The 15,161-nt window shown below is 50.0% G+C and overlaps 3 protein-coding genes across 3 annotated transcripts; 2 read left to right on the top strand and 1 right to left on the bottom strand.

Annotated features, from left to right (window-relative positions):
• The first annotated feature begins 42 nt into the window (after positions 1 to 42).
• On the top strand, positions 43 to 3,111 carry F5147DRAFT_702559 (Alpha/Beta hydrolase protein). Its single transcript, XM_041437795.1, has 6 exons — positions 43 to 85; positions 136 to 531; positions 576 to 1,508; positions 1,558 to 1,761; positions 1,829 to 2,026; positions 2,109 to 3,111. The coding sequence occupies exons 2-6, from the start codon at positions 147 to 149 to the stop codon at positions 2,636 to 2,638; spliced, it is 2,250 nt and encodes a 749-aa protein (XP_041291235.1). The 5' UTR covers positions 43 to 85; positions 136 to 146; the 3' UTR covers positions 2,639 to 3,111.
• Positions 3,112 to 3,514: 403 nt separating this feature from the next.
• F5147DRAFT_775254 (uncharacterized protein) lies at positions 3,515 to 3,862 on the bottom strand (the record flags this gene model as incomplete). The annotated part of the gene is made up of 2 exons (XM_041441691.1): positions 3,515 to 3,525; positions 3,580 to 3,862. 2 exons carry the CDS (start codon positions 3,860 to 3,862, stop codon positions 3,515 to 3,517), a joined length of 294 nt encoding a protein of 97 aa, XP_041291234.1.
• Positions 3,863 to 7,463: 3,601 nt separating this feature from the next.
• F5147DRAFT_761916 (uncharacterized protein) lies at positions 7,464 to 8,777 on the top strand. The gene is made up of 4 exons (XM_041440551.1): positions 7,464 to 7,721; positions 7,769 to 8,020; positions 8,079 to 8,211; positions 8,265 to 8,777. The coding sequence occupies exons 1-4, from the start codon at positions 7,476 to 7,478 to the stop codon at positions 8,732 to 8,734; spliced, it is 1,101 nt and encodes a 366-aa protein (XP_041291233.1). The 5' UTR covers positions 7,464 to 7,475; the 3' UTR covers positions 8,735 to 8,777.
• Positions 8,778 to 15,161: the final 6,384 nt, after the last annotated feature.

The following is a 15,161-nucleotide window of genomic DNA, read 5'->3' as shown; positions in this document are numbered from 1 at the left end:
ACTGGGCTTGTGCCAAAGGTACTGCGTGTGTTAACTTCGACCGGTGTGATCTGCATCATCGAGATATAAGAGTGGTAATTGCAAGCCTGCAGCCATAAAATTCAGCCGAGTGAGTGCTGTATCTCGTAGTACGTACATAGTCCACTATGAAAATGGAAGCGAGCAGCTCCGTGACTCCACCAATGTCACTGCAATATACCGGTTCGTCGACGTTCTACACCGAACTAGCTGAAATTCCTCTTCCTGTATCCGCTGATTTCATTGGCGATAGTCGAGTTGCACGGGTTACTTATTCCGTTCGCGATCACGACCGAAACATCAAACGATACCTCACAAAGACGTTCGACAATCAGTGCACGACTTCTCATGATTCATCTGAAATAAAGGCATCCGCGACATCTCCTTCTAAATATCGTCAAGCGATCCTGAGAGAAGTAGTTAATAGCAAACGATTCGTCGAGATATGGGCTGGCACCCAACTAGAAGCTTCATTGGACGTATCAAATTACCACCAAGCTTTCCTCACAGATGGTGAGCAGAACAAAAAATGCGAATGCTAGCTAATCGAATACCAGATTTCCTATACTCTCTCTCTTTCTCCCCCTCCGAAACTTCCCTCTTATACACCGCCGAGGCATCCATCAACACTGATGACGATCCGTACAACAAATTCAGATACACGCCCCACTTTGGTGATACCTGTCGCGCAAAGAAACGTCCCACCATCTTTTTATTCAGCTGGACTAGATCTCCCTCCTTCACGAGGGCAGCTAAACAAGACTTGACCCTTTTCGCACTTCAACCCACAACTGAATCACTCATCCTGTTCGCCCAAGCCACATTTGCGACAGAAGACACAATCTTTGCAACCGGTCACGAACAAACCAAAGACGGCCGTATCCTCGGCGCAAAAGGATGCTTCAACCGTCCCATGGGAATATGGCAACTCACTCTCTCAAAGGACTCGCTCGGATCCCCATCCGCGTCTAGACTTACTCCCCAAAACAGATCCTGCCGGTCCCCTCGCGTCTTATTCCACAATGACCAGCCCATCAAACTTTTCTGGTTCTCAAACCCCTTAGGCGGCCCTCACGCATCCTGCGTCTCTCTTGAATCCCGCGATCTCCTCACAGGCACCAACACCGTCCTCGTACGCACCGTATTCGAACCTCCATCAAATGACTTTCCGGGCCTCTACACCGAGTACAACATGCCAGCCAGCCCATTTCTGCGGCGCAGAGATGGCATATACATAGTTCTGCAGTCCATATGGCGCTCACGCACAACCGTCCTCTTGATTGATACGCAATCAGGAGAGATCACAGACGTGACAAAATTAGGCGACGGACCGTTGTACAGCTGGACTGTATATGCTACCGATAACAAGAGTCGGTTTATTTGTTCGAGGAGCACGCCTACTACCCCTTGGGAGGTCTTATTAGGATCTTTCGATCAACATGATACCCTCGAATGGAAAGTCCTCGATAAATCGTTGTTGTCTTCTGCGAGTAGGTCTGATCCAAATCTCGCTCGTCTCACTCGTTCACTTGTTTCCAGTCAAAGAAGCCCTGGACGACCTTACACCATCCATCATACCCATCACCGCCCGCGCACCAGTGGAAACACTCCTCTTCCAATCCAAGAAAGCTTCTACCTGTGGTGGCCCGAAACCAGTGTGCGTCACTATTCTGCATGGAGGACCCCATGCGACCTCAACGACTTCATTTTTTCCGGCTGTCGTCGCATTAGCGCTCGAAGGATGTACGTCACTCTCTCTTACCAAAATGACTTGCAAACTACATTGCTCGGTCACTCACTCACACCACAGACACCCTCAACATTCCCAACTACACAGGCTCGATGGGATTCGGCCAAAGATACATCCAAAAGCTCCTCGGACACTGCGGGAGCATGGATGTCGAAGACGTCGCCGAAAGCGTCAGGGAACTGATCAGAATGGGGGTTTCAGAGGAAGGAAGACAGGTCGTGATGGGAGGAAGTCATGGCGGGTTTATTGCTGCTCATCGTATGTCCCCTTTTCTCTTTTTTCATTCACTCTGCATACACATTTCGATGACGTTGATGCTCACTTTCGCACGCGCATACAGTGATAGGCCAGCATCCAACCCTATTCAATGCAGCATCGCTCCGCAACCCCGTCATCTCAGCAGGCGAATTCGCAACAGGGACTGATATCCCTGATTGGGTTTATTCTGAATTCGGGGTTTCGTCCACCGGCTCTGACTCTGACTCCTACACAACGCCCACATCCAACCTCCTCACTTCACCCACACCTACACTCCCGCTAATGACTCCAAAAACATACAACACCCTGTTCACCGCATCCCCAATCGCGCACGTTGACAATATAACAGCACCAGTGCTTATATTAATAGGTGAGGATGATTTGAGGGTCGTTCCGGGGCAGGGAATGGGGTTTTATCACGCGATCAAGGGGAGAGGTGAGGTTCGGAATGGCAATGTGAATGCGACTAGCACAGAGAAGGAGACAAAGAAAGGAACAGTAGAGATGTTGTCCTTTCCCGGAGAGTCGCATGGGATCGATGGAGTTGAAGCTGCGAGGGTTTTATTTGAAGCTACGAGGGATTGGTTCAAGGCTTTTGGAGAGGGCGTTTAGCGCATAGCACGTACGGGAAAGTGAGAGATTTTGTTGTACCCTTGGCCGACGATGTTGACTGTTCAAGCTCAAGGTTGAACATGATTTAATTCGGAATTCAATTCAATTCATCCCTTCTGTATGTGAAATCATGGGAACTAACGTGTCACGCTCGACTTTCTTGCCGTGCCGCATCATAGAATCCGAAATTACTCATGCCCCTCAGTCGACCCAGACCCTAGTATCAGCAACAGCTTCAGGACAAAATGCTTCGTTCACGTAGAGGACAACCAGCCGGTCGACGAGAAATGAGACTACCGGTTGTGATAGCATACTTGGTGAAGGAAGAACTTCCAAGTCCCGGCTCGCAGTAAGGCCCGAAGTACTTTCAAAGGTATGATCGGTATTAGGTATGACGCAACCATCTTTCTTTCGTAGACTAGATTGTATTGTCCTCCGGATCGTTTAGGAATTGATTGAACTGTTTCTGTCCACAATCTACATAGCCGATCGAAATCATCGATCAACGGATGACCGGGACATTCAGACGGGTTGTTTCGCTGCCGGCCATTTAGAGTAATTTGCACCCTCTAAACGTTCTTGATGTGGGTCCCAAGGGAGTAAAAGGAAATTAGATGTGTAGCTACTTCTATCCCTATGATAAATAAATATCAAAGGAATGATCATGAACCCGTGCAGCTTGATATGCATTTCAGTGGCCGACATTCTCCAAACATGTATACACCATGTCAGACAAAGCATCATATTGCGTGATCATGCAACTATTTCGTACAATTCCACACACTGAATCTACCTCAATGGACCATTCAATGAACCCACATGCCCAGCCAAAACATGAGTCATCTGAACCGGAATGCTGTATTGCATTGCCCAACGTCAAGGTCTCGCTAAAGACAAGCAGATCAGCGATATTGTTGCCACAACATGATGTTGAAACATACGCAGGCAATGATTTAAACTGATTTCAAGAATAGTCTTCATTAACTCCGCCTTCGCCCGAGAACATGACAATTCTTTCTCCTTCTGCTTCGAGCGTTCAAAGGATTGCTTCACTTCCTGAGAGTGTTCGACGGCCTTCCTCTTGAAGGGTTCAAACAGCAACTTGGCTATCCAAGCAGGCAATTTTCCTTGATATGTGTAGACAAAAGCATTCACAGCTTCTTCATATGCCTGTACAGCAGCACTCACACCTTCCCTGACAGCAGCAGCATGTGGAGATGCCATGTACTGCTTGTTACAGTAACATGGCACGAGTCCCCCGCCAGCAGAGAGCCCTCTGCCACTCGCACGGCTATAGACGACACTGGAGCCTCACCAGCTCTATAGACGATAACAGAGCATCATTGGCTCTATGACGATAGATGACGACAGATGACGATAGAAGATAAGCGGCAACTGCCGGCTTAGATAAGCGGTCTGGACCGCACGTGACGACACATGACGACATAGGTCTAGAAGACCTATTTATGTTATCAAGATAGAAGGCAAGCATCGTGTTGCCTCGTGGACTGATAGATGATAGAAGGCAAGCCTCGTGCTGCCTCGTGTAACGATAGAAGGATACCACGTGGATCCTATCTCTGATAGAAGCGTACCGCATGGACGCTATCTACGATAGAAGCCCGCCTCATGGACGCTATCTCTGACTCATGTAGATAAGCAGATTAGAACCCAGCTTTAGGCTGAGCTTAGATACGAAGAGTAGCCTTATATAAGGTCGAAGATTAAAGTAGATGTTCCTTACTTTAATCTTACTAGGTACTACCCAGAAACTAGTCTAATCAACTAGGTTTTCCCTTGAACTCCTTGTCCCGCTAAAGCTACCTGCTCGACATCGACTCGTACCTTCAGTGACGCCTCTCACTGTCTGTAAACCCTGCTATCATCTCAGCGTAACCCCTCGTTAACCACCACGAGCTACGTTCGAGTACGCAACCTTTACTTGTCTGTAAAGGCCGACGACTCTCAGCACTCGGTACCACTGTCGTGGTTGTCGCTGTTTAGATCATCCTAGTCGCACACGACCGCTTGTCGTAACACTGCTTGAGAGCGACATCAAAGGAGGGAGCAGACTGTTGCTGGTCATGAAGATGGCGTCGCTTGTCGAAAATGTAGAAAGAGTGTTCGAAGACAATGACAACAGCTAAATGATCAATGATAAGCAGGTTCATCGCAACGCAGCCTCAAAATTCACCAGAACAGAGCTGAACAATGTTCTCCAAGGGTGATGAGTCAGAGGCCTAGCACATTCGCAACATCAGAATTGCATGTACAATCTGTGACCAATTGGACATACTGTAGAGAGTAACCTAGACTGCATCTTTGCACAATGACTCTGATCAAGCTGGTCAAATCATGTTGGAAAGTTGAAAATGTTCCACCACTGCTGAGGATCGATGCACTCACATACTGCCAATGCGTAATATCTTCGGTCAGCATGGCCCAGAGTCAAAGAAGGATGAAGAGACTAACATCCTATTGATAAATCAACAATGTCATTTGCGAATAAGGCTCAGATCAAAAAACTCACAGGCTATTAAGAAATGTACGATTTCAGTCATAAGAAAAGCTCGAACTGGACGAAGAATGAGCACACTGACTTTCTGTCAGTGGATGAGCAATGTCATCAGTGGGGAAGGTCAGTGATGCTCCAATTCAACTGCGGGTCGATGTGCTTACATTGTGTGACTGGACGGGTGATGTCTTCAGTCAGTATAGTTTAAGCTCAACAGTGGACAGACCAACTCACAATCTATTGATGGAGCATCAATGTATCCGGTCAGTGTGGCGTGAGGGCGACAGAGAATCGGTAGACTCACATCCTGACAACAATTCACCGATTGCATCAATGAGGAAGACAAGATGTAGGAAGAAAATGATCATACTCACGAGCTGTCAACAGATCAACATTTACTTCGGTCAGTAGCTCAAGGTCGGTAGAGGGTAAATGTACTGACCTCCTGCCAATGGTGCATCAATAGCTTTTGTGAGGACTTGAACTTGACAAAGAATTAATACACTTATGTTCTATCAATGGTTGCACAATAGCTTCATTCAGGAAGGGTTGAGTTCGAAAGAGGATCGACACACTCACACCCTGCGAAGGGTGGGCAACAACTTGGATCAGCATGGCTCTTGCTCGAACGAGGATCGACACACTCACATACTGCGAATGGTGGGCAATGACTTGGATCAGCATGGCTCTTGCTCAAACGAGGATCGACACACTCACAGCCTGTGAATGGTGGGCAATGACTTGGATCAGCATTGTTAGAAAGTAGCGCGCTCAGCGTTGATAAGCAACAACTAGATTCACATTTAATGTACCTGTTAGAAAGTAGCGCGCTAGGATCAAGTAAGTACGAGGCTCAGAGCAAGATAAACAATACGCGTACCTCAGCGTTGATAAGCAACAACTGAGGGATGCAAACAACAACAAGACGAGATACTTGTAGGATACGGAAAGACGGAGCTCGAATGTCAAGAAGAAGGTAAGCATACAATGCCAAGAATGAAGCATGTGATACGACGAAGTGGTGAGGTTGCCCAATAGCCAAATGCAACGTTAATCTGTCCGAATGCAGAGGACGACTTATCTCTTCAACACACCCCCTCAACCAGCCACGAGTCCAATTCTCCAATACACCTCCTCAACCAGCCACGAGTGAGAGACCTGCACGATGAGCAATGAACATAGGACGCGGAAGGACTTTGGTGAAGATATCGGCACTGTTGCGATGAGTGGACACCCAGATGGGTAGGAAGGTACCGGTGAAGGTGAGGAATCTTGACTATAGGTGAAACGCTAAAGCTAACGGGGGTTCTACAGTAAGACCAGGATACGAGAATACGACTCGACCCAAAGGACAGCTACTGAGAGAAGTTCCTCTTTAATGTAATGGAGGGAGTCTTCGCCAACTAGACGGGTGGTAACAGGCGCGCGAAGGCGCGAGAAGATAACGTGCGCATAGGCGCGAGTAAGCAATGCGAAGGCGCACAAAGAGCGCGCGCGAGCGAAAGATGCGAGGGGCGCGCGCGTATGCAGAAGCGTGCTTTTGAGCGATGGGGGAGAGTGTTCAAGTATAGCAGATGCGCGAGCGATGGTAGAATAGTGAAGTATAATCGGATTTCAAGTACTAAGGTGCACTTATACAATTTGCAGTATACTCAGATAAGGGAGAAGGGACGGAAGTCCGTTCCAAGGAACTTTCCCTCTATTTAAGAAGGGAGATTACGCTATGCGGCGCACTTCCGAGCGTGGTACCGAACCGAGTAACCATATCAACTCTAAATATATTCTAAAGCCTATGATAGACTTTCTGTATGTAAGCGCGGAGATCGGACCGAAGGTACGTCAATTCAGTGAAAGGGATAAGAATAATGCACCAGTAAATCAGCGAGGACATAGGACAGACGGACGGACAAGGGTACACAGGCCTAAGGGGAGGCGCACGAGCGCGCGCGAAAGGCGTGAGTGCATGTAAGGCGCGCGAACGAGGCGCGTACGTAGGGCGTGCACGTGAGAGCGCGTATGACTGATCCTTCGGATAAGAGCTGGAACGTGTAGGGAATTATGTGGGTAATAGGGCCGTATATTCCGCATTGAGAGGCGCGAGTCTCTACATCTCCTGGGGACTTACATTCTGAGTGCCCCCACTCAGCGCTATAACGCGGGATTTTGGACTTGAAGAAGTGGTGATAGACAGGGGTCATGTGATCGCGAGAGTAGGGCCATTCCTTTGATGATCGCGAGCATCGCTGATCTAATCGATGGAATTATTGATAAGAGATGGTTGCGTTCTCGCGATCTCTTGTCTTCCTTCTTATCAATACCATCATGCCTCCTTTCACTGCCGCTATGCTGAATGCCACCCCCTCTCCAGAACCTGAGCCTGTGGCGCAAGGTCACCCTGAGGATGCGCCTATGGCTGACACTAGCGCTGAATCCAATACCAATCGTCTCCTCAGCGCCTGGGCCTCTTCCTTGGTGTCATTGGAAGCGTGTGTCATGGCGGCGCCTGATCTCAAGCCGGAGCTCCTCGAGGATCAAGAGATGTGGATGCGTGAGTGGCATTCTGTGCTCGTGAGTGTGCCTTACATGTCCCGCTTTGTGTCATCTGACCATCCTAGGCAACCTTGAACGGCTGTTCTGAGCGCACGGGTGTACTGGGCGTGGAGTTGGATATGGACGAAAAGGGCGTGGAGTTCCTGAAGCAGGGGCGCAAGGGTTGTAAAGAGATTGAGGCGCTGGTGAAGGGATGGAAGGCAAAGGCGATTGAGACTGTTCCAGAGGCGCCTCCCAAGCGTGCTGCGCGCGCCACTGATGCTACCGGTGCTGAGGCGCGCGCCACTGATGCGTCTGGTACAGATGTGGCCGAACAGGTGCGTTCCTCTATGTCTCATTGTTGCGCTACTCTACTGATGCATTCTGTTGTATTAGCGCAAGGTTGGGCATATGTCTGTCATCAAAGCGCCGCGTTGCACCAGCTGCGCCAACAAGGATCAGGACTGCGGAGGCGCACCTGGCAGGCGGTGCCCTCCTTGTGATGTTTCCAAGCGCGCGTGTTCCTTCTGTAAGTTGCGCCTTGGGAATATTTGTTGGCGCACTACTAACGCCTTTGATTAGCTAAGCGCAAGACTTCAGACAGACCTAAGGTGCGTCCGCGCAAGCCGATGCCTAAGCGCCCCATGGCTGTTGAGTCTGCAAAGGTGACCGCTTCCTCTATTGCGGTTGAAGAAGGAGAAGGGTCTGAAGGGTCTGGCATGGATGTGATGATTGTTGATGAGCGCACTGTGCAGGATAAGGTCGTGCGCGCCTTGTGCGATGTCCCTGTGCGCGCTGTTGGTCCTTTGGCGTCTGGCTCTGCGCCTAAGGGAAAAGGCAAGTTCAAGGGACCAGAGGAGGAGTTGAAAGAAGCTCAGGCTGAGACTGCGCACCTGAGGGAGGAAAATGCGCTTATGCGCGCGTCCGCTTTGAAGATGCGCCAGTATGCGCACGCCCAGCAGGCGGACCTCCTGGCGCTGTCCAACAAACTTTTTTCTATGTCCCAAGACTGGTCTGACTTTGAGGAGCGCGTCAATGCCTCTCTTAACTAGATGCTTTGTGTTTGTTTTCCTGAGCGCCAATGCGCCTGTGCAATAGATCCAGTTTGTCTTGCGTCCCATGTCCATGTCCATGTCCTCGTCTGATTTACCGGGCTATGAATTAAAATTATAAGTATGTAAGTAAGGCGCGAGCGCGAAACAAGATCAAGGTAATGCGATAGACTTTACTAGGGTTTCTGCGGGGGTGCGCGCCCGTCTTGTCTTCTTCGCGCGTCTTTCATTGTCTATTCCTGCTATATTGCGCCTCGCGCATACGGGGTGGTGGCGCGCGATTTCTAAGGAAAAGGAAAAGTGCGCGGTGTAGGGATTCATTTCTGGCTAGGCTTGCAGAGACTGTTTTTACCTTAGTGTTATGTTTGCACTTTTGTAGCTTACATAATCAAGTTACCTTTTCACCAGTTCTACTATGAGTCTGAGTATTCAGCAAGTTTCTATCATATTTCCTCTTCTCTGAGCCTTGAGCCTGGTCCAGAAACCCTTTAGGGTCGAATAGCAGCTAGGTTCTGCAAGACCCAACATTGTTCAGACTCACCATCTGAATTGTTGTACCTTCAGCGGCGCGGCGCGGCGCGCGCGTTAGAAGGTGAAGGTCTATGGGTGAGACTATGCGCGCGCTATACAAGTAAGGTAGTTAGTAGTATGTACTTGCGGAATATTAGTATTTTTGTGTTCTGTCGTCCTATTTTAGAGTCTGTGGGGATTATGTGCAGGCAATGCGCGTTATATGAGACAAATGATAGAAACTGATATCACCGGATGAAACCCGGGGTAAAACTGAGAGTATGTACTTAATGGAATGTTTTTGTTTTTGTTTCTTGTTTTTTTTTTTTTTCTGAGGAATGTGCGGGGATGCGGATATAATTGGGCAATGTGCGGAATGGGGGGAATTGTCGCGCGCGCTAATCATCTTGCGCGTGCTCAGGCTCGTCTTCTTCGGGTTCTATGGATTCATAAGCTTCTAGATTGTCGATGCTCTCGTCGTCCACTCCAGTCATTTGGGTTACCGACACGCGCTCCCCGCTACGTGGATAATAAGGGATGACGCGGAACGCAGTGAACCGGAGTTTTGAGATCGCGCCGTCCAACTCGGCCAGCATATATGAGCCTCCCTTCGTGCGGCGCACTACGATCATAGGTCCCAAATAGCGCGGCTTCGTCTTCTTGCTTAATTCGTATTCGACCTTCGAGTTGCGCACCAATACCAAGGTGCCGGGTTCGAAGTCGTGCGACTTGATAGACGCGCAGAAGCATTTCTTGAAATTGCGTATCGACTTGAAACGCGCTGCGACAACTTTATCTCTGATTGTGTTAATATCTTCCATGCGTTTCTGAAGTTGGCGCGCGTGCCATGCTATAAGGTCAGTAGTGGTGAATGCGCCTCGGCTCGGCAAGGGCGCGAGGAATGTCGCTTCAGCGAGATCAAAGGGAAATATTGGCTCGACGCCGTGCATCATGAAATAGGGCGATAAACCCGTCGCTTTGTGAATGGTGACGCGCTCTGCCCAGAACACTGAATGGACTACCTGATACCAGCGTGACTCATCTCCGTCGCAGCTTTTAATGATGGCCTCCCGGACATCGCGGTGTCGTCGTTCGACTATACCGTTTGCCTGAGAATTATATGGTGAGATGCGGATTGGGTGTATTTTATATTTGTGTGCGAGTTCGTCTACTGCGAGCCTGTATGCGGGCGCGTTGTCCGTTACTATTTCTGTGATCGGACCCCACCTACACAAGAGCTCCTCGAAAATAAATGCGGTTAGCGCGTGAGTATTTTCTTTGCGCAGCATGCGCCATTCAGGGTACGATGTTAGTGCACATCGCGCTTGCACAAGGTATTCAAACCCTCCCGCTCTGGGCATCTTCATCGTGTCGATGTGCGCTTTGCGGAATAGACCACCTGGCATTGGCACGATTGGAGGAATATGCAATTTGCGCGTTTGGCGCACTTGGCATTCATGACATGTCCGCGCATACCATTTGATGTCTTCCCTGATGTGTGGCCACCAAAAGCGCAGCCGTAGATGTGCGCTGACGGTATAAGTACCCTTGTGCCCTAAATCGTCATGCGCCTCCTTGAGAACTCGATAGCGTTTACTTGGGGGCAGCACGAGCTGATGTTGGCCATTTGATACTTTGCGCCATAAGTTGCCTTCCAGGATGAAGTAACGCGCTGCGTTGTTGACGAACTTTTCGAATTTTTGATCTGAAACGTCAGTGGGTCTTTCGCACAAGGAGAGGAACTGTTCTATCATGGTCATCAGCGCGTCCTGCTCGCGCGCCGCGTCCGAGCGTGGAATATCAGGTTCTAACTCCTCTGTCTGCGTGACATTGAAATATACGCGCAGCGTAGGGGTGCGAACGGTCTGCGAGATGAAACACGTGCGATGCGCTTCATGGCGCATGTCTGCCGAGCTGCCTGCTATACGTCGTGTGCGATCGTTTAGAAGCGCGATAGCGAACGAGTATGCGCTGAAGGTTCAACAATTCAGATGGTGAGTCTGAACAATGTTGGGTCTTGCAGAACCTAGCTGCTATTCGACCCTAAAGGGTTTCTGGACCAGGCTCAAGGCTCAGAGAAGAGGAAATATGATAGAAACTTGCTGAATACTCAGACTCATAGTAGAACTGGTGAAAAGGTAACTTGATTATGTAAGCTACAAAAGTGCAAACATAACACTAAGGTAAAAACAGTCTCTGCAAGCCCAGCCAGAAATGAATCCCTACAGCGCGATCAATCCAATCTTCATGATCGTTGTCCTCTATGGGATCTTCATCAGCGGGCGGTCTCCTTGAGAGACCATCAACGCCTTTGTGCTTTTGCGCAGGTACATGAACAAGTTTGAACGAAAATAAGAGGATGCCCGCGATCCATCGATTGATGGTCGCGTTGGGTTGCAAATCTGGATTATTGATCATACCTTTGATATATTTCGCATCGACCTCCACTGTGAGGTTCTTGACTCCAGATATGTATACGCGCACGGCGCGCAGCGCGCGGAAAAGTCCAAAGAGCTCTAGCTTTGCTTGGGAGTAGCGCCTCTCCACATCATTCAGCGCGATGGAGCCGAATCGATTTGGGTAGCGCTTCCCGTCTTCGCCTACTTGCAGCAAGATGAATCCGATGGCAATATTAGAAGTATCAACCGCTAAAATGACTTCGCGCTTGCTGTCATAATCGATGCGCCTTAGCGCGGGCGACTTTAGAATTGAGTCCTTGAGGGTCAGCATGGCTTGGCGTTGTTCAGGTCCAAATACAAACGGCACGTCCTTTCTAGTAAGGTCAATTAGTGGGCGCGTGATGCGCGAGAAATCGCGAATGAATATGTGCAAGACGCCGCAAGTTCCTAAAAATCCGCGTACTTGTGACTGATTCTTGGGTTCAGGCCAGTCGTGAATCTTCTGTACTTTGGATTCTTCCGGTATGCGCCCTTCAAATGTACACTTGTGCCCAACGATAATAGCTGTGGGCGCGGCTAGAACGAATTTTGATGCGGAGACGGTTGCACCTACATTCTCCAAGCGCTGAAGGATGCGATTAACAACGATACAATGTTCCCATATGAAGCGTCAGATTCCTGGGTTTTCTGGTATAGCCTCGTATGAACCGTCTTCGCGCTGATAGCGCGTTCGTACTGATTTGATCGGGACATCATCCATGAATGGCGACGTGAACTCTGGGATCTCATGTTGCAGAATGAAGGCGGTATCGCCTTGGTAAACCTGAACAGTGTTAGCATGCCCTTGAGGAAGGGTGGTTAGCCGGTGAGGACCCAAGGGTGTCCCAAAGGTTGTCAGGTCGCGCAAGTCCACGTGAAGCGCGCACTGGTCATATCCTGAATATAAATCCAATATAGCGTATACCGCGTAACCCGCAAATGATTCTGCGAGAAGCTCGACGAACGGGGGAAGTGACGCGTCACGAATCGTTACCGCGTTGAGTGGCTGCAAATCGTGAACTAGGCGCAAGGATTTTCCGTCTTTCTTGACGACACAGAACCAGCGCGAGCGATACGCGGCTGTCGATGGCTCGTATACTCCTGATGCGATCTTTTCCTTGATAATGCGCACGACTTCATCTAAGGTGGCTGGCGGGATCGGAATATTGCATTGAGACCACAGGGTGTGCGGAACCGTAGGGATCTTGTATGGCGGGAAGCAGGTTTCATTGAGGCGCCCGCGCTCTGAGGCATCCCACGCAAAGGCGAGTTCGTGGACGCGAACTAGCCAGTGCACTAATTTGAGTTCCTCTGGCCAAAGCCAGTTCGCTGGATCAAGGTCTAGTTTGTCTGCGCGCTCCTGCGTGAAGCGCGTGCCTGGAGAGAATTCTGGGAGATGGGTCGGTAAGTCGGGTAGCCCTGCTAACGGGTCTTTGGGCAATTGGCGCACTACTCTATACTCTGCGGGCATAGTGGTAGGCACGGTGCGCACTTTCTTCGCGACTGGTTTATAGACCAGCGCGTGAAGCACTGGGATCATAATAATAATGAGAATTGAAGGCGTCGATCAGTCGCCTGATCTATAATGGACTGCGTGGATGTTAGATGCGCATAACGCGCGGAATACTGCGGAACAGATGATGAAGAAATTTGATGTATAACTACAGGAGGTAATGCATTGTTGCTCCTTAAGAGCGAGGGATGAGGAGCGCCTCCCGCGCACGCGATGCGCAACGCGTCAGGCGCCATGCGAGAAGACGAAGTGTGATGCGATAAAGAAAATGATTGAGGAAACAAGTGCATATAGGTGTCTCCCCGCAAATGCTGCGGATCATCGAGACTTAAAAACCCTTATCCTCCTCCTTGAGCGCGTGCGAGTGCGCTTGGTTAGCGCACTTCGCGTCTCTTGCGAGCGAATGCTTGACCCAAGGTAGGGTTGGAATGCGCAGTTCCTTGCGCGCATTAGGGTCAGTCAGTAAGAGGTCCTGTTCCCCATCGGGGAGATCAAAGGTGCGACATGAAGTAAGCTTAAAGAATGGGCGCCCTAGTAAAACCTCGAAGGTCGCGCGTTCGATGACTTGGACCTGGAAGTACAAGGGCCCTGCGCCAAAATCAAGCGGAACGTTCTCCACAACACCTAGTGTCGAGTCGCGCGACGTATTTACCGATTCCATGTTAAGGCTATGGTCCGATCTGAGCGGTACACCGAGCTCCTTCCATACTTCCCTTGGCATGACCACTACCTCGGCGCCTTGATCTAAGACACAAGTGAGAGTGCGGCCTCCTATTGTCTTTGCGCGTATACAGCGCAAGGGCGCAAAGTGGTCCGCGACAATCTTGCCGTCGTCGCTTCGCATGCGCACGCCTTCGTACTGGCGTAACCATTGATCGGTCGCGGGATGTCCTGATAATTCGTGAACTGATACTGCGCCTACTGTGACGCGCTTCTTCGTCGTGAGTTCGCGAAATTGTTGGCGAACGTCGGGGGATACAGCTAATAATTCCCTTACTGGGAATGCTGAGGTTAGAATCGAGAAGGCGCTCGACAACGCGCTTGTCAGCCTCCTTGTCCTCAAGCGGGAATGCATAACGATACGATGATGATTGAATTGGTGCTGGTGCTGAAGTTGGTGTTGATGATGATGCTAACAATTGTGAAGGGGATGGTGGTGGTGCTGATGATGATGGTGGTGCGGTTGATGATGACGAGGCGCCCTTGGGAGGCGCCTTAGCGCTAGTTGGTGCGCTTGTCAGCGCTACTTTTGCTAATTCTTTTCCTTTACCTTTGTCAGACGAAGCTTGTATTTCGGGAGAGATTATCTCTTCCTCCACTGTAGCTTGTCTTGACGCGGGTCTTGGACGCGCGCGCGTTTCACTGGGTACTTCCACGCCATCAAAGCGGACGTTTTTACCTTTAGCGTTGCGCTTCTGGTCTCGCTTCACTGCTACATAGGCTAGCGCCTCTGCCATTAGATCATCTGTCTGATCATCCTCCTCTGACTCGATTTGCGCGACTGTGTGCACAAATGCGGACGATCCTACTTCGATTACTGTGTCGACTTCTTGGGCGCAATAGAAGAGCCCGGCCGTCACACTTGCGCTAGCGGTTGTGTCCTGCATTGTCCGGCTTGTGTGGTATCAATCTAACCGTTCTTTGAGGAGTCCTCGTCCAGGAATCCACTCGCCATCTGGCAAGACGAGTTTGCGCGTCTCCTCGCTAACCTTGCATTTACCTGCGTCAATGTACCTTTGCCTTTCCATGCACCGAGGATAGAAATGTTCGAGACTGCCACAGAAGGCGCAGTCGTTGAACACGGGTGCTTCGCACTTATACTCGCGCTTAGTTACTGTACCTTGCGCGGGCGGTTTTGCTGGCGCGGTAGCGGCAATTAGGTTAGCGAGTGGTGTAACCTTGGGAGCGCTAGCCGTTGCGCTTAGCGCGGGTGCGTTCGCTGGTAGTACAAACTGTCCAGCTGCGA

This window comes from Suillus discolor (genome assembly GCF_016758755.1).
Source record: "Suillus discolor strain FC423 chromosome Unknown F5147scaffold_38, whole genome shotgun sequence".
In the NCBI taxonomy this organism is placed as follows: domain Eukaryota; kingdom Fungi; phylum Basidiomycota; class Agaricomycetes; order Boletales; family Suillaceae; genus Suillus; species Suillus discolor.
This window is presented reverse-complemented; position numbering and strand designations above follow the sequence as displayed.

Excerpts from the sequence above, each read along its gene's own strand:
- F5147DRAFT_702559 (XM_041437795.1), top strand. The coding sequence starts at position 147 with ATGAAAATGGAAGCGAGCAGCTCCGTGACTCCACCAATGTCACTGCAA. Across the intron at positions 1,762-1,828 it reads CGCATTAGCGCTCGAAGGAT|ACACCCTCAACATTCCCAAC; the intron begins GTACGTCACTCT and ends CTCACACCACAG. Across the intron at positions 2,027-2,108 it reads CGGGTTTATTGCTGCTCATC|TGATAGGCCAGCATCCAACC; the intron begins GTATGTCCCCTT and ends ACGCGCATACAG.
- F5147DRAFT_761916 (XM_041440551.1), top strand. The coding sequence starts at position 7,476 with ATGCCTCCTTTCACTGCCGCTATGCTGAATGCCACCCCCTCTCCAGAA. Across the intron at positions 7,722-7,768 it reads GTGAGTGGCATTCTGTGCTC|GCAACCTTGAACGGCTGTTC; the intron begins GTGAGTGTGCCT and ends TGACCATCCTAG. Across the intron at positions 8,021-8,078 it reads GTACAGATGTGGCCGAACAG|CGCAAGGTTGGGCATATGTC; the intron begins GTGCGTTCCTCT and ends CTGTTGTATTAG.